This window comes from Anopheles darlingi, chromosome 3 (assembly GCF_943734745.1).
Source record: "Anopheles darlingi chromosome 3, idAnoDarlMG_H_01, whole genome shotgun sequence".
Taxonomy (NCBI): Eukaryota; Metazoa; Arthropoda; class Insecta; order Diptera; family Culicidae; genus Anopheles; species Anopheles darlingi.
In genome coordinates, this window is record NC_064875.1 from 48,694,351 (window position 1) to 48,722,041 (window position 27,691).

The 27,691-nt window shown below is 49.2% G+C and overlaps 6 protein-coding genes across 7 annotated transcripts; 5 read left to right on the top strand and 1 right to left on the bottom strand.

The window, feature by feature from the left end:
* Positions 1-12,579: 12,579 nt before the first annotated feature.
* Positions 12,580-15,591, top strand: LOC125956565 (isocitrate dehydrogenase [NADP] cytoplasmic). 2 transcript variants are annotated; one of them, XM_049688578.1, is made up of 2 exons: positions 12,580-12,753; positions 14,158-15,591. In XM_049688578.1, the coding sequence occupies exon 2, from the start codon at positions 14,168-14,170 to the stop codon at positions 15,407-15,409; it is 1,242 nt and encodes a 413-aa protein (XP_049544535.1). In that variant the 5' UTR covers positions 12,580-12,753; positions 14,158-14,167; the 3' UTR covers positions 15,410-15,591. The 2 variants fall into 2 exon arrangements, with proteins under 2 accessions (XP_049544535.1, XP_049544536.1); XM_049688579.1 differs by lacking the exon at positions 12,580-12,753 and adding an exon at positions 13,237-13,381.
* Positions 15,592-15,713: 122 nt separating this feature from the next.
* LOC125956547 (uncharacterized) lies at positions 15,714-18,247 on the top strand. Its single transcript, XM_049688555.1, has one exon. The coding sequence runs from the start codon at positions 15,929-15,931 to the stop codon at positions 17,978-17,980; it is 2,052 nt and encodes a 683-aa protein (XP_049544512.1). The 5' UTR covers positions 15,714-15,928; the 3' UTR covers positions 17,981-18,247.
* A 167-nt stretch (positions 18,248-18,414) lies between these two features.
* On the bottom strand, positions 18,415-19,913 carry LOC125956570 (snurportin-1). The gene is made up of 2 exons (XM_049688595.1): positions 18,701-19,913; positions 18,415-18,628 (listed from the first exon to the last, which is right to left on the bottom strand). Exon 1 carries the CDS (start codon positions 19,832-19,834, stop codon positions 18,701-18,703), a length of 1,134 nt encoding a protein of 377 aa, XP_049544552.1. The 5' UTR covers positions 19,835-19,913; the 3' UTR covers positions 18,415-18,628.
* A 628-nt stretch (positions 19,914-20,541) lies between these two features.
* LOC125955564 (uncharacterized) lies at positions 20,542-22,222 on the top strand. The gene is made up of 3 exons (XM_049686700.1): positions 20,542-20,790; positions 20,867-21,426; positions 21,517-22,222. Exons 1-3 carry the CDS (start codon positions 20,542-20,544, stop codon positions 22,220-22,222), a joined length of 1,515 nt encoding a protein of 504 aa, XP_049542657.1.
* Positions 22,223-23,491: 1,269 nt separating this feature from the next.
* Positions 23,492-25,109, top strand: LOC125956563 (antichymotrypsin-2-like). Its single transcript, XM_049688576.1, has 4 exons — positions 23,492-23,673; positions 23,731-24,528; positions 24,595-24,736; positions 24,871-25,109. The coding sequence occupies exons 1-4, from the start codon at positions 23,500-23,502 to the stop codon at positions 25,002-25,004; spliced, it is 1,248 nt and encodes a 415-aa protein (XP_049544533.1). The 5' UTR covers positions 23,492-23,499; the 3' UTR covers positions 25,005-25,109.
* A 544-nt stretch (positions 25,110-25,653) lies between these two features.
* Positions 25,654-27,456, top strand: LOC125956566 (antichymotrypsin-2-like). Its single transcript, XM_049688580.1, has 4 exons — positions 25,654-25,834; positions 25,892-26,689; positions 26,759-26,900; positions 27,056-27,456. Exons 1-4 carry the CDS (start codon positions 25,661-25,663, stop codon positions 27,175-27,177), a joined length of 1,236 nt encoding a protein of 411 aa, XP_049544537.1. The 5' UTR covers positions 25,654-25,660; the 3' UTR covers positions 27,178-27,456.
* Positions 27,457-27,691: the final 235 nt, after the last annotated feature.

Sequence of the window (27,691 nt, forward strand, 5' to 3'; positions counted from 1 at the left end):
GATGGACGTTGTCAACGCGAACCCAAAGTTTTTGGCGTGGGGGGCGTCGTGAGATTCGCACCTAACGGGGCACCAAAACCACCACCACCACCACCACGAAAATCCGTCCAATTGATAACCACGGCAGCAAGAGTAGTTTCCCGGCTTTCAGAATCACTTCTCTGCCGGTAAAACCGCGATCGTGCGCACTAATTGATGGTTCCGTGAACTCCCGGCTGGAGCCGCTAGAAAAATCACGCCAAAACCAGAAGCGGCAAAAATGAGATCATCTGCCCGGCGAAACATCGGTGCGAGAGCGCGATCATCAACGATGATCATCAACGTTGATCATCAACACGATCACGTATCTCGCATAGCAGTAGCAGCGCGGAAGCGCACGAAACAATATTTGTTTTATGCTGTCCATCTTCTGTGGAGCAGCATAAAGCACCGGAGCGATCGGTGGCCCAGATGTGTGTTCTCTCTCTCTCTCTCTCGCTCTGGCGCTCGCTAGAGCTCGTGGCTATGCAAATTTGCCAATCATGGTGGCCCGTGGCGTGCAGATAAATAATGACCAAAAGCAGCTTCAGCCAGCCAGCCAGCCATGTTCGATTAGGTGTGCGGCCTGTGAATGACCAGAAACAATAGCCCAATATTTACAAAACATCTCTCGCGGACTTTCTAGCGAGACACACATTCTGATGAAAGTAGATCTCCTGCGCTCGCGGTCGCGGTCGCGGTTTTGTGTTTCTGTCCACTTTGTCGTCTCAGCAGGAGGGCCAGGGACCAGGCCAGTGCCAGTGCCAGTGGTTGACATTCATAATCCCCACCCGTGGGGCGTTGCGTTACAAGAGAATTAAGATATGGGGCTAAGCAGCAGACGTCGGTCAACAAATGGCTTAAACTTGAGGCGCAGGCTGTGAAGACCACTTGTCGTCCAGATTTTCTTCCCGGGACAGGTTTTTCGACACCCAAAGGAGTGGTAGAAAAAAAAAAGAAGACACGCTCTTGACGTCGACGATGAGCGATGTGTTGTCTGACGCGACGCTTTCTGGCCACTCTAGCGGCAACTTCCGCTACCAATGTTTGCGTTTGCCAGAAGAGACAGAAGAACCGAAAAAAGCCCCCAAGTGAAGCGCCTCACTAATTAGGTCAGCCACGGCCGGTTCAGGTGTGTCGCTGGATAAAGGGGAACTGTTCCCTTCCTTGCCCGAAAAGTAAACTAACCACAGGAACTCAGCACGCCACCTCGCCTCGCATCCATCCGACATCTCCTCGATCGGTGTGGTTCCTTTCACTTTTGGGGGGGGGGGGACCAAGATCAAAGAAAAGAAGAAGAGAGGGGAGTGGGGGGTGGAGCAGTTTCTGTACATCACATCATGTCCATAATTCGAGGGTGATGTTCCGGGATTATGAGCGTTCCCCGTAAAAGTGGCCGAGAGGTGATCGTGTGTTGATTGGCATCTTAGCGCTTTCATTTCCGTCCGGTCTCGCTCTCGGTCTCGTGGTCCGCAGTCTGTTCCTGCATCGGTCACGGATGCATCGTTAAGGGGATTTCGGGTGGCCTTCGATTCCGATTCCAGCTTTTCTAAAGGCAAAGGAACTCGCTTCTCCCTCCATTCCGATTCATCAGACGCACCTTCCTGGCACTGATCGCTGATGGGAAATGGATCAACGTCAGCAGCGATCGGCATCTTCGGCATCGCCATCCTTGACCTATACCATCGTAGCAGCAGCAGCATAGACAGCAGCATAGGCAGCAACCGAGATCGAGATGATCGGACGAGAATTGGCTCATTAAAAATGCATTGCAATGCGTCGTCGTCGTCGGATGCTTCTCGGTGAACGCAGAAGAGAGAACCTCTTCTCTTCTGGACTTCACGGCGCCTTCCCTTCCCGCCCGTTCGTTCGTCTGTTCGTGATTTATGTTTCAATTATGGTTCGACAAGACTCCGCGTGTTGCCGTCACCGCATCGGTTTGCCAGCCGCATTTTCGCAAACGGATCGGTACGCGATCCGCCGCAAACACACATTGCCTCACGTTTCTGACACCACGAGGGGTCGGGACGCAGGAAGCGAAGAAGCGATTGCGAGAACAGCAAAACAGAGCAACGGAGCAACAGAACAGAAGCGAACGATGCCGGCCAAGGGGGGCAAACAACAGCAAATGCCATAGCAAATCGTTATTTCTCGTGTTCTTGCGACTCGGCAGGCTGGCCAGCATAGGTTGGCCAGACCAGACGGGCCAGAGATTACACATCCTGCATCCTGCTCGCTGGGCTCGTCATGGTCTAAGTGAAAAATAAATATCGCTGGCCACCGGCCGAGTTGTCCGGAGCCTGCGCGGTGCAAGACTTCAAATATCGACGGCGGTAAACAATGGTGTGGATCACGCACCGGCGGAGGCACTGCTGTGGCTTCGGATCGACGCCGTTGCTGCTGCTGCTGGTGGTGGCCCTTTTGTAATGGATGTGCGCCTATGGTTTCGAAGATGAAGAAGCGACCTGGACCCCGGTTGTCCTCGGTGTTTGGAGGCATTAAGAGGGGCGTTGTTTGATCAGGTACCTTTGATAAACAATCAACGACCGACCAAGGGCTCCAGCAGGCAAGCCAGGAAGGAAGGAAGCGACGAGTGGTAACGTCCCATCGAACCCGGGGGCTGGGTATGCGAATTGCTGCCGATAGGAACCGCGGCACCACCGAGATCGTCACGCTGGTGCCAGCCAGAGTGAAGAGTGAAAAGAATCACTTTACCGGGTAAAAAAAGGGGGCAGGGCAAACCGGGCGGATAACCCATCGCTGCCGCAGCAGCTGCTGCTGCCGTGGTTTATGGAGACGATGGTCGCGCGAGGGCTCTTGCGCAGGATCGATATGCTCGCTGCTCGACTTTATGTAAGAGACACGTACGGAGGACCACGGCAGAAACCGAGGTGTGATTTATCTTGGGAAGGTTCTCTCTCTCTCTCTCTGTGGGGAAGAACCCACACTTCAAACACCCCACAAAAGACATGCAAATTGAAGTGCTGCAAAGCGTAAGAGGGGCCAGAGTGCGTTCAACTGTGCTGCTGAACTGGTTCTCGAGTGGCATCGCATTGTTCTCGTTCTCGTCTTTTGTTTTCTAATATTTTCTAATATCCATCCGTCCGTTTTTCTTTTTCTTGCAGCAGAATAGTTATCCTATTCCTTAAGAAGCACAAACCAACTTCGAACGCGATTATGCTCTGCTCGGTGAAAGCAGCCGGCGATCAATTTTGTCCGTATTAACTAAATCCAATCATGGCGAACGATTGAGATCATCACAGTTCCACCAGAGTCCGGTCCGGGTTTGGGGCGATGATGGAAAACGTTAAATTCGCTACGCCAGAGCTGCAGTTTCGCGGATCACGTGCCGTGCATGCATCCGCACCACCAGAAATAGCGAGAAAGATTCTTTTTTTATTAGTACTCACGCTTTCGCTGCTACCTCAACGATTTGTGGCCCCATTGGGGGCCTTCGATGCGCTGTCGATTATCATAATCGACCGAACGCGCCAAGCATAAACCAAATCCAAATCAAAGCGCACACAACGCACACAAGTTTGGCAGCAAAACAAGCAAACAAGCGCGTTAATCGTTCACCAGAGCCTACCAGGATGGCTCATCACACTTTGCTACAATCACCATCCCCACCATCACTACCAGCACCGGAGCACAATCGTAACAGTGTTTAGCCTCATTTCTCGCTCAACACAGTCGCGCACAGTAGCTAATACTAGGCCGGGTCTAGCGGGTTTTAGCCGCTCGTCCACGTGAGGCCGGTGGCCTAATTCGAGCCAAAAACCAAAAAAATAAACCAGCTGCAGAGCATCCATCCCAGTGATAGAAACAAAAAGGAAACCATTATCGATGCGATGCGCAACCATTGGCTGGTGTACTGCCAGATCGTGTTGAATCGTACCAAAGGTTCGATTGTGGCGCGTCTTGGTATAGTGTGTCCGTGTGTGCTCAGACAATGTGATCACGCACGTAAGAGGTAACAAAAAGAAAAGAACAAAACTCACATAAACCCTACAAAAAGGGACGCTTCAACAATCAGCCCCAATGCCCATTGAATCCCTTAGCGGCACATTAAAATATGCGCAACCGCAACCATCATTGCGCATAAAAGTTAAATGCGCGCGCGCGCGAGCACTGGAGATTTACGGTATCTTTCTCCTCCTCCTGCTACTGCGGTGCATTAGATAAGCCCTGCGCTGGTGTGCTGCTGCTGCCAAAAATGACTGTTGCTGAGAGCAGCTTGGGAAGTTCCAGAACCCAATGCTAACGGACGAACGGACGGACGGACGTTCTCCGTCCGCACACAATTCATGACTATTTAACGATCGCGGTGCCCCAGAAAGATTAAAGAAAAAAAACAGCGATGGACAAAAAGGTGAATCCGGGCCCGGCGAGTCGTCGAGTGGTCGCGTAATGCGGTCACTTGTGCTTTTGCTAGTGTAACCGAGAGCGCAAGCAAGATTCTTGTGTGTGAGCGATTCGTGCACGGGGAAAAGGGGGGTTCGTCGCTTCAGTTGCAATCTTTTGAAGAAAGCGCGCGTTTGATACATTTGTTTTTATGGTTGTTTAATCCATTCGTTTTTTTTTCAGTGTCGGGCCTGTGTGTGTGCGTGCGTGTGTGTGTAAGATAACATGTCGGAACAATCATTCTTTACGAGGTGATGGCTTTACGATGGCGGTTTTGGGGGGGGTGAGCTTTATGTAGCGCGTAATTTTAACAACTTGGCACCATTAACACCATCGTTGGTCACTTCGTTTTTTTATGTGGCCATCGTGTGTGTCTGTGTGTGTGTTTCAAAAGGAGAAATGCGAAACAATTCTCATCCGCGGTCACTATATCCGTGCGGCAATCGGAGTGCCATCGGGGTAAACAACAACAGTTTGCAAACTGTTGCGCTCGGCCCTTATTGTTGCACGACCGACACACCCCGCCCTACCCTGCGATTCCGCCGTTCCGGGTATTCGGAGGATTGAATCTTGATCGTCGGTGGCGGCCACCAGCGCACCAACGGTGGCCGGCCCTTTGCGTCGTCGAAGGCGTGCACGATTGCCAGCCGCCCGTTTTCCAGCAAAACCATTGCTCCTATCCGCATACCGCATACCGCGATCCACCAGCCCCGTCCACGCTTGAGGCCATCCATCGGGCAAACGGTAGGTGAACCGTGTCTGCTTGGCTCCCGGTGGAGTCTAGGGTCAGGGCTGTGGGTGAGTGGTCGTTGGAATTCGTTTCGTTTTCCTATTAGAGAGCAACCGCGTGGTGTGGTCTCGCAAATCGATACGAATGCGAGATGCGAGAAGATGCGGTGGAATCTATTACTCGCGATCGTCCATAAATCTCTCACCAAAAGAGGCGAAGGCACGGTCTGTGTCTGCGTGTGTGTGTGTGTGTGAAGAGTGCGGGGTCGCGAAATGCGACCTACCTCACACGTTGCATCGAAGGGCCGCCCGGCATGCAGCAGCCGTGAACCCAGGATTGCAGCTTCCTTTACGTTTACTGCTTCTCTTACATGCTGCTTATAGAGTGGCTTGAGAGAGTCGCTTCATTCTTATTGATTTCTACGTATGTCGTCCCCGGAGCCCCTTTGTTTGTAGCGAAGGAACAATGGTGCTGGAACAATGGAATCGCGCCATCCCGTCGTCGAAGGATGTTGCGAAAACGTTTAGCAAAACACCAAACATGGTCACAGCAAGCCGGATGGATGGATTTGAGAATCGAATCCGAAGCCTTTTGAATGCCAGAAATTACGCGGTCCGTTGAGCGAGATTTATGATATCGGGCGAGAGCGCGCGTTATTCAACGGCATATTATCAAATAATCCCCCCTCGGCGTCCAATCTTATCATTTCATCACACCACCATCATGTTGGCGCGAGGCGGTCCGGAATTTATGATGCGTGTGAATGTAATCGCATGCTGCCACCATCCGTTCACCAGATATTAGAGCTTTTAGGGGGGGAGACCACCAGAATGCCGCTATGCACCGGTGGTCAACACACACACGCGGCGCTCGCGCGCCAGTTGCTTCCTCAAAGAAAAAAACAAAAAAACAACACGATTAATTGGAAGAGTTAATGTTATGAATGTTTGTTGCACATTTGCGCCATGTGTCCGTGTCGGTCAGGTGGCGAACTGTGTCAAGTTTAGGCAGGCAGGAAGGAGACAGTACCCCCCGCACCGTAGTGGCCGCATGTCGTGTCGTGTCGTGTGTGACATCATGCGGGTGGTAGAGCAGGAAACAAAAAAAAACGGTTCACAGACCGGAGGGGGTGGCGGTAGAAAGTTAACGTGATTTTACCGAAATTTCTCCCACACTCGCCTTATCGGGGAATCGACCAAGCAAGAGACCGGGACAGCCGGTCCGGTTAACCGGTGACACCGATCCGGCGATGCTCGTTGCCAAAGCAACCACCACACGGCGCAATATTGGTCATACGGTTTCGGCTTGTTGGGTGTACACCTCGCTGGGGATCATCGGAGAGCGCCCGTGGGTGTACCCATATTACCCCCCGGGGACGTTAAACTCCTCTTCCAAGTTTCACATTCCCGACACATCAAACGACAGAACAACATCGCGCATTGCAGTCGTCATCGGTGTCACTCGCGCTGACATTTAGCTTTTCGTTCGTCCAATAGGCGTTTCTAGATGCTAGTGTCTGGATCATCTTATTTCACACCATAAACCACCCGAGGTGGCCACACTGGCACACTTCCACATTCCACAAAATGCGTTCCCCTTGACGCGTTTCCCTGGTTCAACTTTCTTTGCGTTCTTGGTGCTGCCGGATACCGGATGAAATCGTTCTGCGTTTCTGGATGGCTGCTCTTTTTGGCACCGACCACGCTCGGGACCAGGAACACACACACACCCCGGCCAAACGTTCAGTGAACTATCGTTGGCCATTTATTTTCCTTGCTTTTGGGCTTTTTCTAGTCTTTCTTCTAGCAAACCCATCCCTCCCCCCAAAAGAGATTGTTTTCCAGCGAATTTTCCAAGAGCGGCAATCTTAAGGCACTTTGGACTGCCCATAGTAAGCGCCGGTTTACAATTGCGCCTCAAAACAATGAGCATTCTTGTGGGTTTGTGCGAGAAGAAAAAACGGAATATGATGTAGAGCAAGACACTTACCATCAATGCCAGTAGTAAGGATATTGGTAGCTTCATGTTGAGGGCTGCTGTTTCAATCTGCTGCTTGCGGAGGCCTGGTCACTTCACAAACACTTGAGAACGGTTTGCTTTGTTTTTTTTTTTCTTTCAAATAACTAACCAATAGTTTTAGAACGTACTTTACTTGCTTCTTCCACTAAAATGTTCCACTAACGCGTTGTGCTTTTCATTTGCTTTGCTCACTTCGTTTGTTTTTGCACGACAACAGCCAACTCAACTCACGCAACGGGTTGCTGTGGATCACGATTTGAAGAAAATGGGGAAAAAATTAAATAAAATGAACATCACTTCAGGAACTGCTGTGCAGTGCAGTCCAGTCAGTAACGAAGAATGTTAAAAAAACCGCCCAGACCGAAGGCACGTCAAATCGCCGTTGCCGCAAAACGGAAAACTAGCCGGAATAATCCACCGAACCATCATAAACCATGCTGCCCTAACCCGAACGGACGCAATTGGCCGGCGTGCAATTGGTCAGCAATCCAGTTGTGATCCAGTTTCGCTAGCGCATGTACCACCACCGGCAGTCGCCCAGCAAGAAAAGAAGCGGGGGAAAAAGGTGTAGCACCGAAGGATAGCCGCGGCAAAACGGCAGCATGAAGCAGCGGTTATCAACGGTTACGGGACTAACGGCCGAGAGATGCCTAAACTGCGATAAGTTGCCAGTTAACACACCGGTGCTGGCGGTGGAAAACGGCTCGCCCCAGAAGCCCGAAACCCGATCGAACCGGGAAAATAGTAACTCCAACTAACTGACAGAAAAATGAATCTCGATCTCGGGCGGGGTGGTTTCCTCCGGCAGTGCATTCCTGCCCTAATAATGCCCGGCGATAACTAAAGCTTGGAACGGGATGCTCCGTGTAGCGGTGATCGTTCTGAAAATGCGCCCTAATGCCCCTGCCCCAGTGGATCGATCGGAAACACGATCCCCGAAGTCATCTTCTCCTCCTCCTACCAGGAGATGTTCTCCTGTTCAGATCAAAACACTTCACACACAAATAACGCCATCGGGCACGTTCCTCTCGGCGAAAAGGGGGCCTTCCCAAAAACCACTTCTTCACACCTGTTCCCGCACGCGAGAAAAGCCAACCCGAAACGGTTCTGGACACCGGCAACACTCACTCTTGTAGTAGACGGACAGGAAAACTCGCGAACGCAACGATCGAAACGCACGAGAAGTTTGAAAGCAGCGCGAGAGAGCGACTATCGATGGGCGCGTTTGTACTGAACGGTGGCCGGAGTAAAACTGAACACTTTTTACTTCGCTCGGTCTCGCGTTGGCCTAGCCTCCCTAGCGGTGTGCCTGCTGGCTGGCTGGCTGGTTGGCCGCAACCGGTGGAAAGAGTGCTGCGCAAACGCACACCATTGAAGCCGATCGACTTGGACGGGACGGTACCGTGGGGAAAGGGAAGCGAGCTCGCGCTCGCGGAGAAGCGACGACCGCCCGGATGATGGGAAATGGAGAAAGATAGGATTGACCACACGTTGGTAAAGGCCGTTCTCGACTGTTTGCCGACTGGTTTACTGTTTTTGTTTGAATTTTCTATTTAACAACTAGCCCTCATACGTGTAGTAGTTCGATTTCGAATCACTCTAGTAAGACAGAAGGTTAAGACAGAAGAAGTGTGTTAGAAGAATTCTGGAATTCCATGTCTACTATGATTTGCGCGGAAAACTGTTAACATAGCATGCTTGTGTTGTTATCCTTATGGTGATGGATCTTAACTGTTCCATCTCGTATCATGTATTTAATCCATTATCTTATCTGTTACTTATAGAAAGTGAAAAATTGAAAACCCATCCACAGAATAATGGACGAGGAGCACTGGAACAACACTGCACTTCACCGGGAAACCATGGCCATGGCCATCATCATTATCGCATCGCAACGCTTGGTCGCATCCACATGGCGAAGAACGAAACAAGGCCGTTAATGTGCTAGACCGCACCATGCCTAGGCTGCAGGCGAAGGAAAACGAGCACACGAGCCGAAGGCTCTCGATACCGAACACCGCGAGAGCTGGCAACCTGGATCGAGGAAATTGACGAAAGAATCCGGTAGATGGAACCGGCCGCCCGTTCCAGGAGCGGCAGTAGGGAAAATCAGGACGGCCGGCCCTCCCTCCGCACCCGGTCGAGTGGTCGTTGAGTCGGAAATGAGAAAATGACCAACAAACAACAAACTATCGCGCCAGCGTAGCGAGAACACGAGGCGATAGAGTGCGGGCCTCCGCCTAGAAGGAAGAGAAAAGTGAATGGAAACCTGCAGCATGAAAAACCCGATGCCGATTGTCGGTTTGTTGCTGCCACTGCGTGATCGAACTGAATCGAAAGTGAAGCATCCTACTCGAATGCAGGCGCATGCGGGACTTTGGCACGCGGGGAAGGGGGGGAAGAAAAAATTAATGTCACCCATTGCGGCGCGGAAACATGCTTTCTTTGTGGTTCTAACAAATGTGCATAATCTTGCAGCTAAATGCGCGCACTTCAGGACAAGCTCAAGATTTAACCGCTAAAGCGCAACACACACATACAAGAGCTCGCGCAGAGAGCGGTCCAACAACTGGCTTCATTTGTCCTACATAACGACCGGACTTGGGTGAAAATCGATGCAAAACAACCTTTCCTTAATGTGCCACCCTCCTCCCGCGGCTACGACGATTAGATGAGTTTGAGTTTCTTTCCGTGTGACTTTCGATGATGCGCCGGGGATATGCATTCCAAACGATGTACCACCAACGGTCGGTCTAACGGAACGGAATGAACCAACGCGGCGTTCGATTGGCCGCTACTTGTTCGACACCAAAGTGCACAGAAGCCTGGGCTGGCATCGATCTGGAATCGTATGGAAAATCACGTTGTTCTAGTTATTTTTTTTTTCACCCATTTTATGGATCGCTACGTCACGAGAGATCGTCCATGCGATGCGCCGTGACATCGAGATCGATCGTATGGACATCACATTCCTTTCCAAGTGAATACTGGAAGTTCTGGCTTAATGTGCTGACCGCGGTGCCGTGACGAAGCCATTCCAGGATGGTACCTCCAAGCGTGATCGCTTCGTATTCTAGAGCATTCTCCCTACAGGGTCCTCAATGTGACGGTGTGTCCTTCTTTTCACGGCGGAACGTTGGAAAGTGTCTTTCACTTTTTGAAAACCGGAAACCGTGTGCAGTCAGTGCGTCAGGCCGCAAGGCAAGGCATGCCCGGCATGCACGCACAGTAATGCATCTTCTTTCCGTCGGATCCCGATTGTCCCAGATGGTGGGACGGAAATCGTGCTGAGGGCTTACTTTTACTACCGGCTCACGGCAGACGCGCGCTGGGCATCAAAGTAATGTCGCGCGGGACGCGCACCATCAACCCATTCGGGACTGATCGCGTGAGCAGCACATGTGTGTGTGTATGTGGATCTAGCGCAGCGAGGCATCAACTACCGCGTTACCGGTTGGACGTAAACGAGTCCAGTGCGCTGTCCCCGTCCCGGGGTAACAGTTGAAATATAGAACGCAAGCGTAAAGCGCTCCAAACGAGTTCTGCAGCGATGTGAATGGGACTGCGGCCACCCGTTTTGAGTTGCTGGATTTGTAGTGACGCGGGGTTTGGTGCAATGTGTGGATCACTCCGCGAGACCACCACGGGCACTGATCTATGCGGAGAATGTCTTCCAGTCAGCGTGTAGGACGTGGGAAGCGGCACTGGATTGCAGTAGCAGCATTGCTCACGTGCGTGTAACGTTTACGTGACAGCAGTAAAAGCCGGGAAAAAGGGTTTACGAGTCAACCTGGATTCGAGTTCAACCGATTTTTTTTATTGTCCCAGGGGTTAGGAGCTCATGTCACCATTTCATCGGTTGATAGCTGCCCCGTTTTGTTCGAATTTCCGTTAAAAATGAATAATTGCCAGCCAGCAGACCACCACACGGTGCGCTGTACCGCATTCTTCTGCGTCTGCGCCATCGTCTGGGTCTCTTCCTTCCTTTTGCCTCGATCAACGCCCTGAGGACATTGATCGAGCTGCTGCTGCTTCTACTGCTGCTGCTGTTTAACAATGGCGCGGTCTGGCACAGGATGTACCACGCACTATCAGTCTGCGTGCGTCTCGCTCGCTGTGTATTATGCGCTGTTCACGCGATTTGGCATGGGTTGCATAATGATAGGAAGCAGCGAAGCGAACGAAGCATCGATTTGCAGGCAATGTCCGCTGGTGCAACATAATCCGGTACCGGGGGACTGGTAGCCGATTCGTTCGATTTTTTTCACCCTTGCAGTCGCCGATCGGAGTCCGTGTGCAGAATAGCTAAGCATTTCCGCCGAGGATCACTGATTCCTGCGGTGGCGAAAGGTCTCCGACCTTGGCAGTGAATCGTGTACCGGAATTGCGGGTGGTGCTGCAGCCAAATCATGCTCTCTGTCCCTTCTGTGATTTGATTCGTTAATTAGATTAGCAGCCGTTGCGTATTTGGTGGATTTGAATGTTTCCTTATCGTCTTCTCCCGACCAGACACAATTTAGACCCCATTCAGTTAGAGGCTGTACATACGAAAGACTGACTGGAAAGACGAAAAAAAATTGTCTGCACACTCACTATGAAAACCCGATTTGTCTGGAGAAATCCTTCAAAAGTCTTGAAATTTTTCAAACGCATCTCAAAACTCCATATCTCCAGCATATCCCCGATTCTGCAGACAAGTCAACAATCCTGGGATCTGACAAGTCAACAATCCTGGGAGAAGTGAGTCAACAATCCTGGGATCTCTTAGCGTGATTCTATCGGAAAAACTCACGACGAACGACACCATAGTACGACAAATATGATTAACAGAAGTTTTAAGGTCCGTGCAAGGAAGCTGTACGAACAAGTGTTGACCGAATTCAAACCATGCATACCAAGATTTACCCTATTTTGTATGTCCAGATTCAAACATTCTTTGGGATCTCATTGCCTCTTGCTGTTTTCAGGTTTAGGTACAGTTAGCCGGATCACAGATCGTCTAAAGGGTCTGTGCATACCAGTCCTGTTCCTGATCCACGTTCCTCCAAGGAACTATTTTCTAATCTACATTAAAGTTTACCCAAGTTCTACCCAGAATGGAGATCGCCGAAATACAGGACGACGCGGCAGATGACTCAACTAGACCTAGACCACCATAAGCCAGCACCTCGACAAGCAGTACAAAAAAAGAATAATTGGAAGCGATAATCCAGTCCGTAATCCGTATTTTTAGCTGTTTTAAATCGCGGCGCCGTACCTTCCGGAGATGTAGCTGAGCCACGATGGCTAGTCGCGTAGAATAAAGCAACGACCTTTATACGAAACACACTCGACTGTTTCATGCGGACTAAAAGCTTGCGTGTTTCGCGGCCGGCGCCGCTTGCGGAAAATACGAAAAAATACGAAAAGACACGAAGTCGGGTGATTGCACTTTCACGGAGCACGGACTTTACAAAGTATCTTCGTGCCAGCGCTTGGAGTTTTCGAAGTTGGCCGTTCGTGCGCTCGTCACATTCCCTTAATTAACATTACCAGCTCTGGGCAGCTCTCCCGTTTCCGGTTCAATCAGCATATATTCCGGGGTAAGTGTTGGTGCTGGCTAGAACTTCCTCTTCCCCTCTGAATCCACGGTCAAGGTTCAAGAGCCCCCCCTCCCCCCCCCCCCCCACCTCCCAGCAGGTAGTTTAGGGTCAGGAAAGGCGACGGGAGACGGGCCCCACGGTATTAGAAAGCGCGACAGTCATCGTCACGTAACAGGGAAAGTGTTTGAGGGCCTCAGCAATCCCTTAAACCGTTGCCTAGCAACGTGGTTCCGTGAATTTCACAGCCGATCTTCCGAACTAAGTGTGTTCCGTTCGGAATGTGAAACAGGTTTTCTCTTTTCCTAGACGCTCTTCCCCCCTCGTTTGCACCGTTTGTGGGCTTGGCCACTTTGCGTGACGTAGCAGCACTCTCTAGAGACGCCGAACACCGGATGATCTCGTCTGTTTTAGAGGGGTTTTACGTGAAGATGATTTCTCTGGCCAATTAGAAGAGTGACAATCGCGTTTTGCGTTATCAGCACAGCAGCGGCGCTACGAAACCGCAAAGAAGTCTCCAAAAGCCGGGCAGCTGGTTCCAGCACATCTCAGCATCGTCATCGTTAGCTTATCAGCTTGTGGACCTGTGCTGTGCGTGGATAGTGAGCTGGTAGCGATAAAAGTGCGATTGGTACGCCCTGCTGGTAACACGGATTGTCGCGGGGGGCTTCTTCGGGATCAATTTAGACGGCAGACGAAACCATCCGTAGCCGCTGATAGACTGCGCCATCCACTTCTCTAGGCCAGGGCTTTTTTTTCATGAAGGCTAAAGCCGGTTAGCATATTCCGTTGTGAGATTGCTTGTTTGCGTTACTCTTTTCGCTGCTCATCGATTTGCTTAGAACGCGAATGACTGACCGGCTGCTAGATGTAGGCAACAAGTGTTGCAAATGGCCTTCAATTGCGTTTTAACATTATGCGTGACGCTGTCGGTATACTTGACATCAATCGTGGCGAATCGGAACAATCTGCCTCGATGTTCTTGTGGCCTGTTTTACAGACTGACCGCACGGGGTGTTGTTACAAAACTTATCAGTTAAACTCTTTGGTAGTTGCTTATCTTAAGCAGTATTTGATTGAAACTGTATTGTGTTTTAAACCACGGGATACGTGTATGAACGACAGAGATACCGTATAACTTCATCGCACCCAGCGCTTGACAAGATTCTTGCTGAGTCAGAGAAGTGAATGCTAAAACGAAGTACACATTGGTGGCCACTCAAACCCCTCGGCTCTGTAGAACCTGATTCGAAAGAGACTTGCTTGGATCATTTTTTGCTACTTGAAACATTCCATTTCCGAGTGGCTTAAAGTGTCCATCGCACACCTACAGATCGTAGAGAAGAAGACATCATTAATCAATCGCCGAACTGTGGCCTATGGCTAACGAATGTTATCTGCTTACAGCATTTACAGCATGGCAGGAAAAATCAAGGCCGGTCCGGTGGTGGACATTCTCGGTGACGAGATGACGCGCATTATCTGGGACTCGATCAAGGAGAAGCTGATCCTGCCGTTCCTGGACATTGAGCTGCACACGTACGATCTCGGCATGGAGAACCGGGACGCTACCGACGATAAGGTGACGGTCGAGTGTGCCGAAGCGGTCAAGCGCTTCAACGTGGGTATCAAGTGCGCCACGATCACGCCGGATGAGGCGCGCGTGGAAGAGTTCAAGCTGAAGCAAATGTGGCGTTCCCCGAACGGTACGATCCGTAACATCCTTGGCGGTACCGTGTTCCGTGAGGCCATCATCTGTAAGAATGTGCCGCGGCTGGTTCCGGGCTGGGAGAAACCGATCATCATCGGCCGTCACGCGCACGGTGACCAGTACAAGGCGACCGACTTCCTGGTACCGAAAGCAGGCAAGCTGGAGATGAAGTTTACTCCGGCCGATGGTAGCGATCCGGTGACGTACGTGGTCAACGAGTACAAGAGCCCGGGTGTTGCGATGGGAATGTACAATCTCGATGATTCCATTCGCGACTTTGCGCACTCCTCCTTCAAGGTGGCGATCGATCGCAAGTTCCCGCTGTACCTGAGCACCAAGAACACGATCCTGAAGAAGTACGATGGCCGGTTCAAGGACATCTTCCAGGAGATCTATGAAAGCGATTACAAAACCCAGTTCGACGCACTCGGTATCTGGTACGAGCACCGGTTGATCGACGATATGGTCGCTTACTGCATGAAGGCTGACGGTGGATTCGTGTGGGCCTGCAAGAACTACGATGGCGATGTACAGTCGGATACGGTGGCGCAGGGCTTCGGATCGCTCGGTCTGATGACATCCGTGTTGGTGTGCCCGGATGGTAAGACCGTGGAATCGGAGGCAGCGCACGGTACCGTGACGCGCCACTACCGCCAGTATCAGCAGGGCAAGGAAACGTCGACCAATCCGATTGCATCGATCTTCGCGTGGACCCGTGGGCTGCTGCACCGTGCGAAGCTCGATAACAATGATGAGCTGAAACGCTTCGCCGAAACGCTGGAGAAGGTGTGCATCGACACGATCGAGGCGGGCTTCATGACCAAAGATTTGGCCATCTGCATCAAGGGTATGGCCAATGTGAAGCGCGAGGACTACTTGGAAACGTTCGCGTTCATGAACAAGCTCGGTGAGAACCTGCAGGCCGCCCTGGCCAAGAGCCGGCTGTAAAATGTTCTTCACAGCATTCCACCGACAAGTGGGCCGAAGTGCATTTACACTAATTATTTTGGGGGTGGTATTGGTTTCATCGAATTGGTACACTCATTTATCGTCATCGTTGCGTTTCGCATTTTTGCGTCTCGAGCATCTGGAGGAAGGGGGTCTAGTTTTTCCTGGAAAATAAAAAAGCCCGACGAAGTTTGTAGGAAAAACCGTCGCTTTTCATACTTCTGCTTTCCGAAAGCAACGCCATCTACGGCGTGTTGACGAATTATTTGACGTTTCCTAATTCACAACACAACGAAGGGGGAGGGGGAGCACCAAAAAAAAAGCCAACTCGCGATTGAAAATCGTCGGAAATTTTGTAAAATCCGAGTATTTCTTCTCACTAATTCCTTTCACGATTTTCGTGCAAGTTCCGCTCTACGTAGCGATTGTGATCGGGGACTCCTCACTGCTCGTTTCGTGCATGCCACGCAGCGCTTGCCGTTTTTCCCCGGGGAACGTGCACCGAGAATCGAGGCAGGCATGTCGGATCAGCAGCAGCCGTGCTCATCGCGGCAGGCGACGACGACGAAGCAACAGGAATCGAACCAGGCAAAACAGGAACGGCGTAAACGACGCAAGCGGCGGTTATCGATGACCAAGAAGGAGAGCAAAGGGCTGAACGGAGCGGGGGGCGCCGATGCGGAGGACGACAAGCGGGAGGCCGTGAACAAGTTTCTGGAGCCACTGGTGAAGGCGCTTCGCGAATGTGAACCCGGCAATGAGATGCAGGTGTTTCTGGACGAGCTGCAACCGTCGGAGGCCAACATCGAGCTAGGGCTGGCGCTGGTGAAGAGAGACCTGCAGCGGGTACTGTCGTTCGCGAGCAATGCCGCCCAAATCTTCGAGTTCGGTTCCGTGAAATCCGGACTTGCTATGCGCGACAGTGACCTCGACTTCTACATACACTACCAGCACGAGCAACGAGAGCGCGAGGACCAAATCAAGATGATCCATGTGGTCGCTTCGAGGATGGACAAAACGGGTTTATTTGGGCAGATCGTCAAGATTACCGGGGCTAAGGTGCCGTTGTTACGAGTCATCCACCTGAGTACCAACTGCTGCTGTGACATCAACTTTAGCAATGCGCGTGGTTGCTATAACAGCAAGTTCATCAAGGCAGTGATGCAGTTCGATCCGCGCATACTTCACCTGGCCATGATCATCAAGTTTTGGTCCAAGTGTGCGTACGTGTTGGATGAGAAGCGGCAGTTCAACTCCTACTGCCTGGTGATGATGCTGATCTTCTACCTGCAAACACGCAAACTGCCCGTTATTCCATCGGTCGAGGACATGCAACAGGGCATCCCGCGCATCGAGTATGGACCGTGGAATCTCGGCTACCCACAGGCGATCACGTACAAAACGTGGAACGAAAACTCATTGCGGGATCTGCTTATCGGATTCTTTCGATACTATTCCGAATTCGAGTTTTCTCGCAATCTCATCTCTCCATTCGTAGGAAGGCTGTGTTCGCTGCAGGAACTGGAGAAGAAAAACATCCGCGAACTGGCCAAGTATTATCGAGCGTGCGAAGTCGACGGATACACGCCGCTCATGACGGGTCCGTGGATCACCATTCAAGATCCGTTCGAACTGAACCTGAACGTGGCACGGGTGATGGTGACGGATAAACGGTTCGAACAGTTTCGCCTCAGTCTACAGCATGGGTATGATGTTTGCACCAAGCACCGAGAGGCAAGTTTCGCGAAACTACTCGAAGCCCTGTTCACCGATACGAAACAGTATACGAAAGCGAAACCGAAACCGAAACCGACCAGCAAGCAAGAAAACGGAGCTCAAGCGGGGAAGAAGAGTGAAACGAATGGTACAGCGGGGAAAGATGCACCCAAAGCTCCCGGACAAACGTGGCGCTTCCCGCCACTGGAGAACGAGCTGTTCGTCGTGAAGCAGATACTGTTGACGCGCGATCCGGAGCGTAAGACCGTCATCACGGAACCACGGATTCGGCAGCTGTGGAGCGCTAGTGTGCTCGAGTTTATGGTGGACATCCTGCGGAAGCTGTTCATGGTTGAGCTCGATCCGGTTGAGGAGGAGCCTCAGCAGGGTGAGAAAAGGCCGGATGAGAAAAAGCCTGATGAAAAACAACCGGATGAAAAGGATACCGTTAAAGAGGCGGCGGAAGCGGAAGGTGATGGTGATCTGGCTTGCCCGCACAACAAACGATTCATTATGACCTGCGAGCGGCAAGTGTTTATCGCTCGTAAACGCATCAAGATCACCAACGAAGCGGAGCTCAAGCAAGAGATCGACATATCCAAGCAACGCTGGGACCGTAACCATGCTCTCCGTTTCAAGACTCCCGTCGAGTTGGCTGTGGTTGACGGGGTGATCGAGCTGCGGTTGCCAGAGGATCAGCGGAAGAATGGTCCCTTGCGGCTATTCATGGACACCTGTTTTCTCGTGCACATACGCAAGTGTCTGAAGGGATACTTTTACGTGATGCTGTCGAAGGCACAGCGCAAGAGAATTGACTCCACGAACCAACAGGCGACGGATACAGCAAAAAACTGAAAGATCGTATTCACGTGACGATGCAGCGATGAGCGACAAAGCCGGTTGGTTACTGAACATGCATCTTGACATCACCGGTGTTGGGCACGGGACAAAAGGCCAATTGCGATGATAAGGGAATACAGCCTTTTCCCCTTTTTTACCTCATTTCAATTTTCTCTCCTTTTGGGGGATGCCTACAACGACCCTATCTCGTCTTAAGCGTGGAGATACTTTTGCTTTTTACTTAGTGTACATTTCATTCAAAATGTTTTAATTTATCTGCAATGTGAACACGCACAACTGTTTATTGATAAGAAGCGCGTGCAAGAGCGTTTGCTCGTGATCCACCTAAACCGATGGGCAATGTGTTCAACTGAGAGACGGTGGGTCCCTGTTACATGGGCGACTGTTATATTTTTAATAAAACTGTATGGAAGGTGTTTTCCATAGAATGCGAACAAAACGTTAGTTCATTTGTTTGAATCCGGGAAGCAATCATACTTGGTTTGTGTGTTTTTAAACGGTTTTTATAATTTATTGAAAAAAAAAAACATAAAAAACTCGGTTCACGTAAGGGACGGATAACAAACGGTTCAGGTTCGTAGACCTACGTCCATTTCAATAATCGTTAATTCATTGGTCACTGTTAGCGAGTGGACATGTATACTGAAACATAAAAAGGACAATCTAGCATTAGCTGATGGCACTAATGTAAGTTATCAAAATCAAGGTAGTAACTTAGTCCGCAAGCTCTGGCAAATTGGACGAATGCAGATCCTCATCGTCGGAATCGAGTGGTGCCATTTCCATTGCCTCCCATAAAGCATCATCGTTAGGGTCGAGTTCTACGCTAACGTTCGTCGTGTCCATCGTATCCTCGGGTTTTCTTTGCTTGTGCTGTTTCTTTTTACGCTGAAACTTCCTCTGTTTCTCAAACTCGGCTATGTACTGCGAGTAGTTTCCATCGTAAGTGGCGGGTTTTTGCTCATCGTACCCTTGGTGTACCAAACCGACCGGCAGTTGCAGCACATCGGAAAGCATGAACGGGAACAGCCACGTGACTAGAGGGGTTTTTCCGTAGACGTAGTGAGATTCTTTGTGGTAAAACAGAAACCCATCCAACCGTGTACCATCGTCGTCGAACGGCGGATAGTGGGACAGGCACACGGCCAGATTGTCCAGTGGCGCACAATCGTAGTGCCGCAGAAGCTTCAGCTCGAGCCGGTTCTTCTTGAGGGTACTTTTGGCGTTGAATCGTTCGTTCAGCTCATCTTCGACGAATTTGTTGGCAATCCAGGAGAACCGAAACTGACACTCGCACTGCACCAACTCCAGCTGCTGGTAAACGAGCACATCGAGAATGTAAAAGATATGGTTCGGAGCAAGCACACAATCCAGGACGATCGTGCCTCGCATGTGCTGAACGTGTATGTTGGTACGGACGGTGGCGATCGATTGGCCTCGTTTGTCGTACGCAACGGCCAGCTTGTTCCGGATCACCAAGAGACACCGTTGCCCAACCGGACACCGCACGATGTACCAGTTCTCGAGATCTTCCGGTCGCTCGTACATCCACTCGGAAAGTTGTAACTTTTTAGCGTACAGCTTCGATCGACAGGACATCCGGCGTCGACGCTGGCTTGCATTTGGCTGGTTTCCCGACTGGCATTCCATAATTTCCGTCTCAGCATCTCCCGGATCATCGGGGGCATGGTTTTCAATTTCTTCGAGCAAACCGCACCGGCCAGAATCGAACTCATGTTGCCGGGCGTTCCGCTGTTCTTCCAGCAAACGTTCGCGCCTTTCCTGTTGCAGTACCGCCTCGTTTCGACCCTGGTTTTTGTATTGATTTTTGAACACTTCCGAGGACATTTTTCTTGTTTTTAGATAGGGTTTCTAGACAGTTTTAGAGAGACATTAAAAGAACTGGAACTGGAAAACTTTAAAAATTCACTTTTTTGTGCAACAGCTGTTCGAAGCAAAACAAAAACGAGAAGAGAAGGACAATGAGTTTATACTGTACGGGTTCGGGAGTCCAGTGTAGAATTGTATGCAGCCTGGTTTCCTGGGGTTACCCCTTCTACATTGCATACTTTCAGGAGTATTTTTTGAATTTGAAACTGTAACCGATAAATTGGAAAATGCTTTTCTTTTATGCTTTCAGCGCACTCCACTCTTTGCTGGTTAATGATATTACCTTCACTATATTTCTATGAGGCGTAAGAACTGTGTTGTGACCTGGAATTCACAAGGTTTTATTGCTTTCTATGGAGCTTCTGCAGACTCGTTCGCCGTCAGCTCATCCCTTCCGCGCATGTCCTTTTCGTCCTCGCCAGAGGATGTTGGATTCTCTGTTTGTTTACCTGTGTTATCACTGGAAGTATCATTTGACACACGCCAACACAAAACCAATAGGTGGCACCAGGCTTCCAACAATCCCCCACCGTAGTGTAGTGTTTAGCACATCTTCAGCCCCCTTTCCTCATCATCCCAACCTTCCCTGCACCCAGCTTTAGTGAAATCCTGTAGAATCACAGCGGCAGCAGACGGCGGTATCGTGTTCCTTCACAAAAATCATCATGGTCATTCAGCGCGTTTGGCGTAACCAACAGCAAGCTTCGCACAGTGCCAACACTGCCACCGTTGCGGCCTCCACAACCACTGGCACAACGGTAACGACAGCCTCACCACCAGCGGCCACAAACCAGTCAACGGCAGCAACAAGTGTGTCCGATGCGCTGGAGAATGAAACCTCCTCTGGCAGTGGAGGCACTAGCACGCACCACAACAACACAACACTTGGCTCCTCAAGCCAGGGAATGCGACAGGTGAATGGCGATTCTTAACTCACCATCCCGGACAGTGTCGGATATTGATTTTCTCGCGTTTCCATTCCGTTCACAGAAGCTTCACAAAAATATGCTCTCGGGTGAGGCAACACTGGACGCACTGAAGCAACGCTACAGCACCGGACGGTCGTTCATGAGCCAAACGGCCAACGATGCGGCCATCAAATCGTTGGAGCTGCTGCGCGCCAACATACAGTACCACTTCGATCGGGAGATTGACACGATCGTTCGACGATTTCAGCAAACGTACTTCGTACCAGCGATCCGTAACATAAAGGAGAACCTCGGTGAGGGTGCCATTTCGGACGAGGCACTGAAGAGTGTATTCTGTACGCTGCTCGAAGCCTCCAAGGCACAGTACGGTGCCAGTCAGCTTTCGTCACCGGCTGGGAATTCGCTTTCGCGAGCCAACACACCCGGCATGGAGCTGAGTGATTCGGATTCCAGCACCGACAATGCACCGGCAGTCGTGGGCAGTGGTGGTGGCAGTAGTGGTTTGAGTGTGGCCACCAGTTTGCTTCATCAAGCACTGAAACGAAAGCTTCCGGAACCGAATCAACCGGATCTCTTCAAGCGACAGTACTTTCTGCACGGACCAATCTATCCCCATGTCCAGTATCCGCCGGCCACGACAGCATCGCAGATGCAGCAGAGTGGGACTGTCACAACGAGCAGTGTATCGTCCTCCAGCAACAGCACTAGTAGCAGCAGCAACAACAACAGCAACAGCAACAGCAGCATTAGTACATCGTTCCGGGCTCCCTCATCGACATCGGCTGTTACCGTACCGGCCACTGTCATTACCCCGGAAAGCCTCTTCATACTGGACTTCAAGGCAGCCCGAGCCCTGGGTGTTCCGGATTTCCGGGAACGGCTGGCCAATCGGCATCCCGAGGTGCTCCGTTACTGCCCCGATGCCCAGGATCGGGACTGGTTGCTGCAACAACGGCAGGTTACACCATTGAACAAAAATGGTCGCTTCTTTCTGCTAGCGCTGGATGATGTGCGGAAGCTAATTGAACGAAACGCCTTCGAACCATCGACCAGCAGCGGACCTTCTGCGGTTGGTCTGCAGGGTTTTAAGGTGACGGAGTTGATTTACGCAAAAATTCAAAAGCTACTCAAGGAGCTGACCGAACGGCAGCAGCGAACCACGGCCGGAACGTTCGAGTCTCCAAAAACACCGGCCATCGCGTCGTCCGGTGTGGCCAGCGGGCCCACTCGTTCACGCTTCTCTTCCTTAAGTTCCTCGCACGCTACACTTACGGCACTTCTCTCCACACCACAATCGATCTCGAACGCACCAGAGTCGACGGCCTGCAGTGGCAGCAGTAGCAGTACTAGCAGTAGCGCAGTCACCACGTCGCTGGCTGGATCTTCGGAAGGAACGTCGGAAGCACGTCGGAGTTAAAAAAAAAGTCCTCAAAATGCACACAGTTCCTATGTGAGAACGGGTTGCATGGGTGTAAACATGCTTTTACTGTATTTATGTACATATCAATCGTAATTTCGGAACGAAACTCTTCGCACCTGTCGTCTGGCAGTCTAACGATAGGCAAACGATTCAGTGGAAAAACGGCAACATGTATAATTGGGGAGTAAAATGATGCAACTAATAAACCAAAACCATTACACTAATGATTACTGCTGAGAAGCGAGTTCTTTTTTATCTCAACAAAAACACAAATATTCCATTCCCTAAAGGCTTCTACAATGTTTTAGCAGTAATCAGAGCTGTAGGAGAAGCACTCATAACAGGTACGTATTTTTGGCACCTAAAAGTGAAAATAGCCGTGGCCACACGGGGCGAAAATTTGCGCGCAAATTTGCACATTAATGCCAAAATGTTTTCGCTTCGTGTGGCAGGGGTAAAACCCCGAAAATTTATGCCGAAATGTCAAACGTATTGTTTTCATCTGTGTTTTGGCCGCTGAAGTTGATTTCCGAATAAATTTTGCAGTTTTTAACGATTTTGTTGCTGTTGCTGTTATATTTATATTAAAAATGCAAAAACAATACGAAAAGAACCTACATTTTCGTAAATAAAGCGTTCGATAGCGTCAAGGGTTCAGCGAAAAAGTCCGCGGACGTATAAAAGTTTGACAGCGTGTAAGGGTTAAGCGAAACCGTTTTGGCATTAATTTTTTCGTTTGCGCTAGAGTTTTCGCCCCGTGTGGCCACGGCTAATACGTTTTGAGAATAGTACTCATTCTCATTAAACCCAGTATAAAGCTAAGGAGCAAAATATTAAGTACAAAGAAGATTTTTTTGCATATTGCTCCTTTAAATCGCATCGAATCCTTTAACTCTGCGCGAGACTTTCTGGCCGTCCATTGTAAGGGTTTCAGAAATTGCAATACACATTTAAGCTCTGTAATCAGGGCCTCTATCTTGTTCAATACAATATTGTATAAAGACTCGCGCACACAACCATCGAAACGACGTATGAAGCCGTACCGCATGAAATAGAAACCAACATTCCCTCTATCAAAATAATTCTCAAGCATGGATCCGTATGAGTGTCCCAGTGATGCGATCTTGAAGAAGTATTTCGGTTGACCTTGAGCTCAACGTTTCACCATGTATTTGTAGCGCCTGATAGCTTTTTGCAGGAACAGTTACATTATCTCCTCCTATAAATTCCATGAGCGATCGCGCACCTTGAAACAGTTGAAAATCGTCTTTGCCATGCTCGCCATGGGTTCCGCTCTTCGAAGAACGTTTACGCTTCTAGCAATCGTGTTAGTGTTTGGTGAAAGTTATCAACACGAGATAGAGGATGATAATCTCCAGGGATTGGCCGGTTCCAGTGACGCCGAGCTTCTGCAGCAGTCTAACGATTTCGCAATCCACTTGTACAAAGTGAGTCTTCTGCGAGTATTCTTAAATCAGTGAGTTATTATTCTTTTGGTATTGCAGCAAGTGAGCGCACAAGCGGGGGGTGGAAATGTGGTGATTTCTCCGTTTTCAATCGCCGCTTCGCTGTCACTGGTCGCGATGGGAGCTGGCGGATTGACGGCCGAAGAAATGTTTGGTGGATTGCGTTATGGAAAGGCCGATCGCAAAGAGCAGGTTGCCGATTGGTACGGACGACTCATGAGGCAGTTGGCAAATGATAGTTCTATCGCCGTAGCGAACACGTTGTACGTGAAAGAAGGATACAATGTTAAACGATCCTTCCATGATGTGGCCACTGGCAGCTTCCAGTCGGAGGTCCATGAGCTTAATTTTGCGCAGAACGAAGCAGCTGCAAAAACGATCAACAATTGGGTGGAAAAGCAGACGAGCAACAAAATCAAGGATCTTATCGCACCCGATATGCTGGATGAGTTTACCCGTATGGTGCTAGTCAATGCGGTACATTTTAAAGGCACATGGAAGTATCAGTTCAACGTAACTAACACCCGACCGATGCCATTTTGGATCAGTGATGCAAAGTCACAAGACATTCCGATGATGTACATTAAGGGAAGATTTGGATACAAAATCATTAGGGACAAAGGGTTCTCCGCTCTGCAGTTAAGCTACAGTGGCAGTGACACATCGATGATGGTGTTGTTGCCCAACGAACGCAATGGATTAGCGGCGCTGGAGGAAATACTTCCGAGTCTTAACCTAATCGAGCTACGGAAACAACTGTGGAGAAGTGAAGTGGAAGTATATCTCCCCAAATTCAAAATCGAATTCTCTCTTGAGCTTGAAGATGTTTTAAAAACGGTAAGTTAGCATCGTTATTCGGCACATCGTTATTGAAATGTTGACATAAATGTTCACTTTTTGCAGCTTGGCATGGGCCGGATGTTCAGTAATGCAGCTGAGTTTCCTGATTTGCTGGAATCAAACGAACCTCTGAAGATTTCGAAGGCCATCCATAAAGCTTTTATCGAAGTGAATGAAGAAGGTACCGAGGCAGCAGCAGCTACTGGTGAGTGAAAAGAAGCTGACAATCAATTTTATAAATCGATCAACAGGAACTACGAGTTCTGCGCTTTTAAGTTTATTGCATAATGAATATTGCTTTTAAACCAATTTAACTTTTTCTATTTTCTCTTTCTTTAGCATTTAGTGCGAAATTTCGCACTGCCAAGGCACCATCAGTAATTCAATTTAAGGCAGATCACCCATTTATATATGCGTTGTTGTCACAGGACAAGGGTGTTTATTTCTTAGGAAAAGTGACGAACCCAGCGTAAAGTTCCGCTTCTTATGCTCACCAATGAATATGAATGCTTCTTAACTGTCGTCGTGCCAATCCATTTGTGTGAACGAATACTGATCAATAAACTATGTGGCAATTGTGCAAAACCCGGTGTTTATACATACTGCGATAGAAGATCTTTCAGGACGATCGATTCGACATATTAGAGTTATGTTATGATTTAGTATTAGCGTTCTTAATTTCAGAAAAGATCAAAGTGATTCGAACAACAGCACCACGTTTGCAGGTTTTGAATTACAAATGTAAAGTCCACGCAGAATTACAACGATCCTGCTTAATATTTGATAAAACATTGTAGATAACCATTGGCCATCGCACGGCTAGTATACAGCGATGGAAACATCACGTGCAAAGAAAACTTTCGCTCATGTTTACTGATTATTTTCCAGACGGACATTCCCGAATCCTCAAACGAAAACATTTCCAAACATTAGCCACTGTGAACGCCACATTCACGCGTTCTTTATGATATGGTTTGGCTAATCTATAGCTCATCGTTTAATAATGTATTTGTGAGGCCTGTTGGGCTGTTCAGGAAAGGCCACATAATCTTCTCCGAGATGAATCACCTCTCCCTATAAATTCCCTGATCGATCGTGCATCTTGAAGCAGTCGTTAGCAGCCTCCACTATGGTCACCATGAGTTCCGCTGTACGAAGAACGTTTGCACTTTTAACGACCATGTTAGTGTTTAGTGAAACTTATCAACGCGAGATAGGGAATCGGAATCTCCCGGGGCTGGCCGGTTCCAGTGACGTCGAGCTTCTGCAGCAGTCTAACGATTTCGCAATCCAGTTGTACAAAGTGAGTCTTCTGCGAGTATTCTTAAATCAGTGAGTTATTATTCTTTTGGTATTGCAGCAAGTGAGCGCTCAAGCGGGGGGAGAAAATGTGGTGCTTTCTCCGTTTTCAATCGCCGCTTCGCTGTCACTGGCCGCGATGGGCGCTGGCGGATTAACGGCTGAAGAAATGTTTGGTGGATTGCGTTATGGAAAGGCCGATCGCAAAGAGCAGGTTGCCGATTGGTACGGACGACTCATGAGGCAGTTGGCAAATGATAGTTCTATCGCCGTAGCGAACACGTTGTACGTGAAAGAAGGATACAATGTTAAACGATCCTTCCATGATGTGGCCACTGGCAGCTTCCAGTCGGAGGTCCATGAGCTTAATTTTGCGCAGAACGAAGCAGCTGCAAAAACGATCAACAATTGGGTGGAAAAGCAGACGAGCAACAAAATCAAGGATCTTATCGCACCCGATATGCTGGATGAGTTTACCCGTATGGTGTTAGTCAATGCAGTACATTTTAAAGGCACATGGAAGTATCAGTTCAACGCGACCAACACCCGCCCGATGCAATTTTGGATCAGTGATACAAAGTCACAAGACATTCCGATGATGTTCGTTAGGGAGGAATTTGCATACAAAGACTTTTGGGACAAAAGGTTCTCCGCTCTGGAGCTTAGCTACAGTGGCAGTGACGCGACGATGTTGGTGTTGTTGCCCATCGAACGCAATGGATTGGCAGCGTTGGAAGAGATACTTCCTAATCTTAACCTAGTCGAGCTACGGAACCAACTGTGGAAGGGTGAACTGGAAGTATATCTCCCGAAATTCAAAATCGAATTCTCTCTTGAGCTTGAAGATGTTTTAACAACGGTAAGTCATATTCGTCGAATTCGGCACTTCGTTATTGAAATGTTGACTATAAATGCTCACTCTTTGCAGCTTGGCATGGGTCGAATGTTCAGTAATGCAGCAGAGTTTCCTGATTTGCTGGAGTCAAACGAACCTCTGAAAATTTCGAAGGCGATCCATAAAGCCTTTATCGAGGTCCATGAGGAGGGTACTGAGGCAGCAGCAGCTACGGGTGAGTGAAAAACCGATGGCGATCAGCTTTAGCGGTTGGTCTAGGCATATCAATGTTTGGACATGGCCGGTAGCAACCTGACCTATGTTCATAAGAGCATAGAATGCAAACGATTACAGTTCAACCATTTTTTTTTGTTTATTTACCTTCTCTAGCAATAGAAACTTTTAGAATATCCGGACCTTCGATGTTCATGGCAGATCACCCTTTTATATATGCTTTGTTGTCAAAGGATGGAGTAGTACATTTCATAGGAAAAGTGACTAACCCAGCATAAAGCACCAATTCTTCTGTTCGCTGAGGATGTGAATGTTTATCCACCGTCCCAACGATATTCCATTAGTGTGAATAAATACTTATCCATAAACTTTTCGGCAGTTATCCAAAAACATGAGAAAAATAATAAAAAGCCAGTGATCGATCTTCTTCTTGTTCCTCTTTATCTCTATTCAACTTCGTACATCGGCTCGCCATATTTGAAACCATCTTTATTTAACACATATTAGATCACTTATTTTTGGGAATTTTGTTGACAGCTCTTACATCATCTGGTCAATGTTATTATGAGGAGCATTGTCAAATCTAATTTTTAAATCTAAGAAACTTCTTAAATCTACGTCCACGGGTAGGTGAAGTTCTTAACAGATAAATTTGAGATTACATGATTGCAATTTAACATTATGTTCCGATTTTGGAAAATAAACAATATTTATTTAATTTCTACAATGCTAGTTATTGAAAATTCACTCAGAATATAATATCGATTATATGAGCGCTTCGGTTTGAGACAT

Excerpts from the sequence above, each read along its gene's own strand:
- LOC125956547 (XM_049688555.1), top strand. The coding sequence starts at position 15,929 with ATGTCGGATCAGCAGCAGCCGTGCTCATCGCGGCAGGCGACGACGACG.
- LOC125956563 (XM_049688576.1), top strand. The coding sequence starts at position 23,500 with ATGCTCGCCATGGGTTCCGCTCTTCGAAGAACGTTTACGCTTCTAGCA. Across the intron at positions 24,529-24,594 it reads TTGAAGATGTTTTAAAAACG|CTTGGCATGGGCCGGATGTT; the intron begins GTAAGTTAGCAT and ends CACTTTTTGCAG. Across the intron at positions 24,737-24,870 it reads CGAGGCAGCAGCAGCTACTG|CATTTAGTGCGAAATTTCGC; the intron begins GTGAGTGAAAAG and ends CTCTTTCTTTAG.
- LOC125955564 (XM_049686700.1), top strand. The coding sequence starts at position 20,542 with ATGGTCATTCAGCGCGTTTGGCGTAACCAACAGCAAGCTTCGCACAGT. Across the intron at positions 20,791-20,866 it reads CAAGCCAGGGAATGCGACAG|AAGCTTCACAAAAATATGCT; the intron begins GTGAATGGCGAT and ends TTCCGTTCACAG. Across the intron at positions 21,427-21,516 it reads CCAATCTATCCCCATGTCCA|CAGCAGCAACAACAACAGCA; the intron begins GTATCCGCCGGC and ends CAGCACTAGTAG.
- LOC125956566 (XM_049688580.1), top strand. The coding sequence starts at position 25,661 with ATGGTCACCATGAGTTCCGCTGTACGAAGAACGTTTGCACTTTTAACG. Across the intron at positions 25,835-25,891 it reads TCGCAATCCAGTTGTACAAA|CAAGTGAGCGCTCAAGCGGG; the intron begins GTGAGTCTTCTG and ends TTGGTATTGCAG. Across the intron at positions 26,901-27,055 it reads TGAGGCAGCAGCAGCTACGG|CAATAGAAACTTTTAGAATA; the intron begins GTGAGTGAAAAA and ends TACCTTCTCTAG.
- LOC125956565 (XM_049688578.1), top strand. The coding sequence starts at position 14,168 with ATGGCAGGAAAAATCAAGGCCGGTCCGGTGGTGGACATTCTCGGTGAC.
- LOC125956570 (XM_049688595.1), bottom strand. The coding sequence starts at position 19,834 with ATGTCCTCGGAAGTGTTCAAAAATCAATACAAAAACCAGGGTCGAAAC.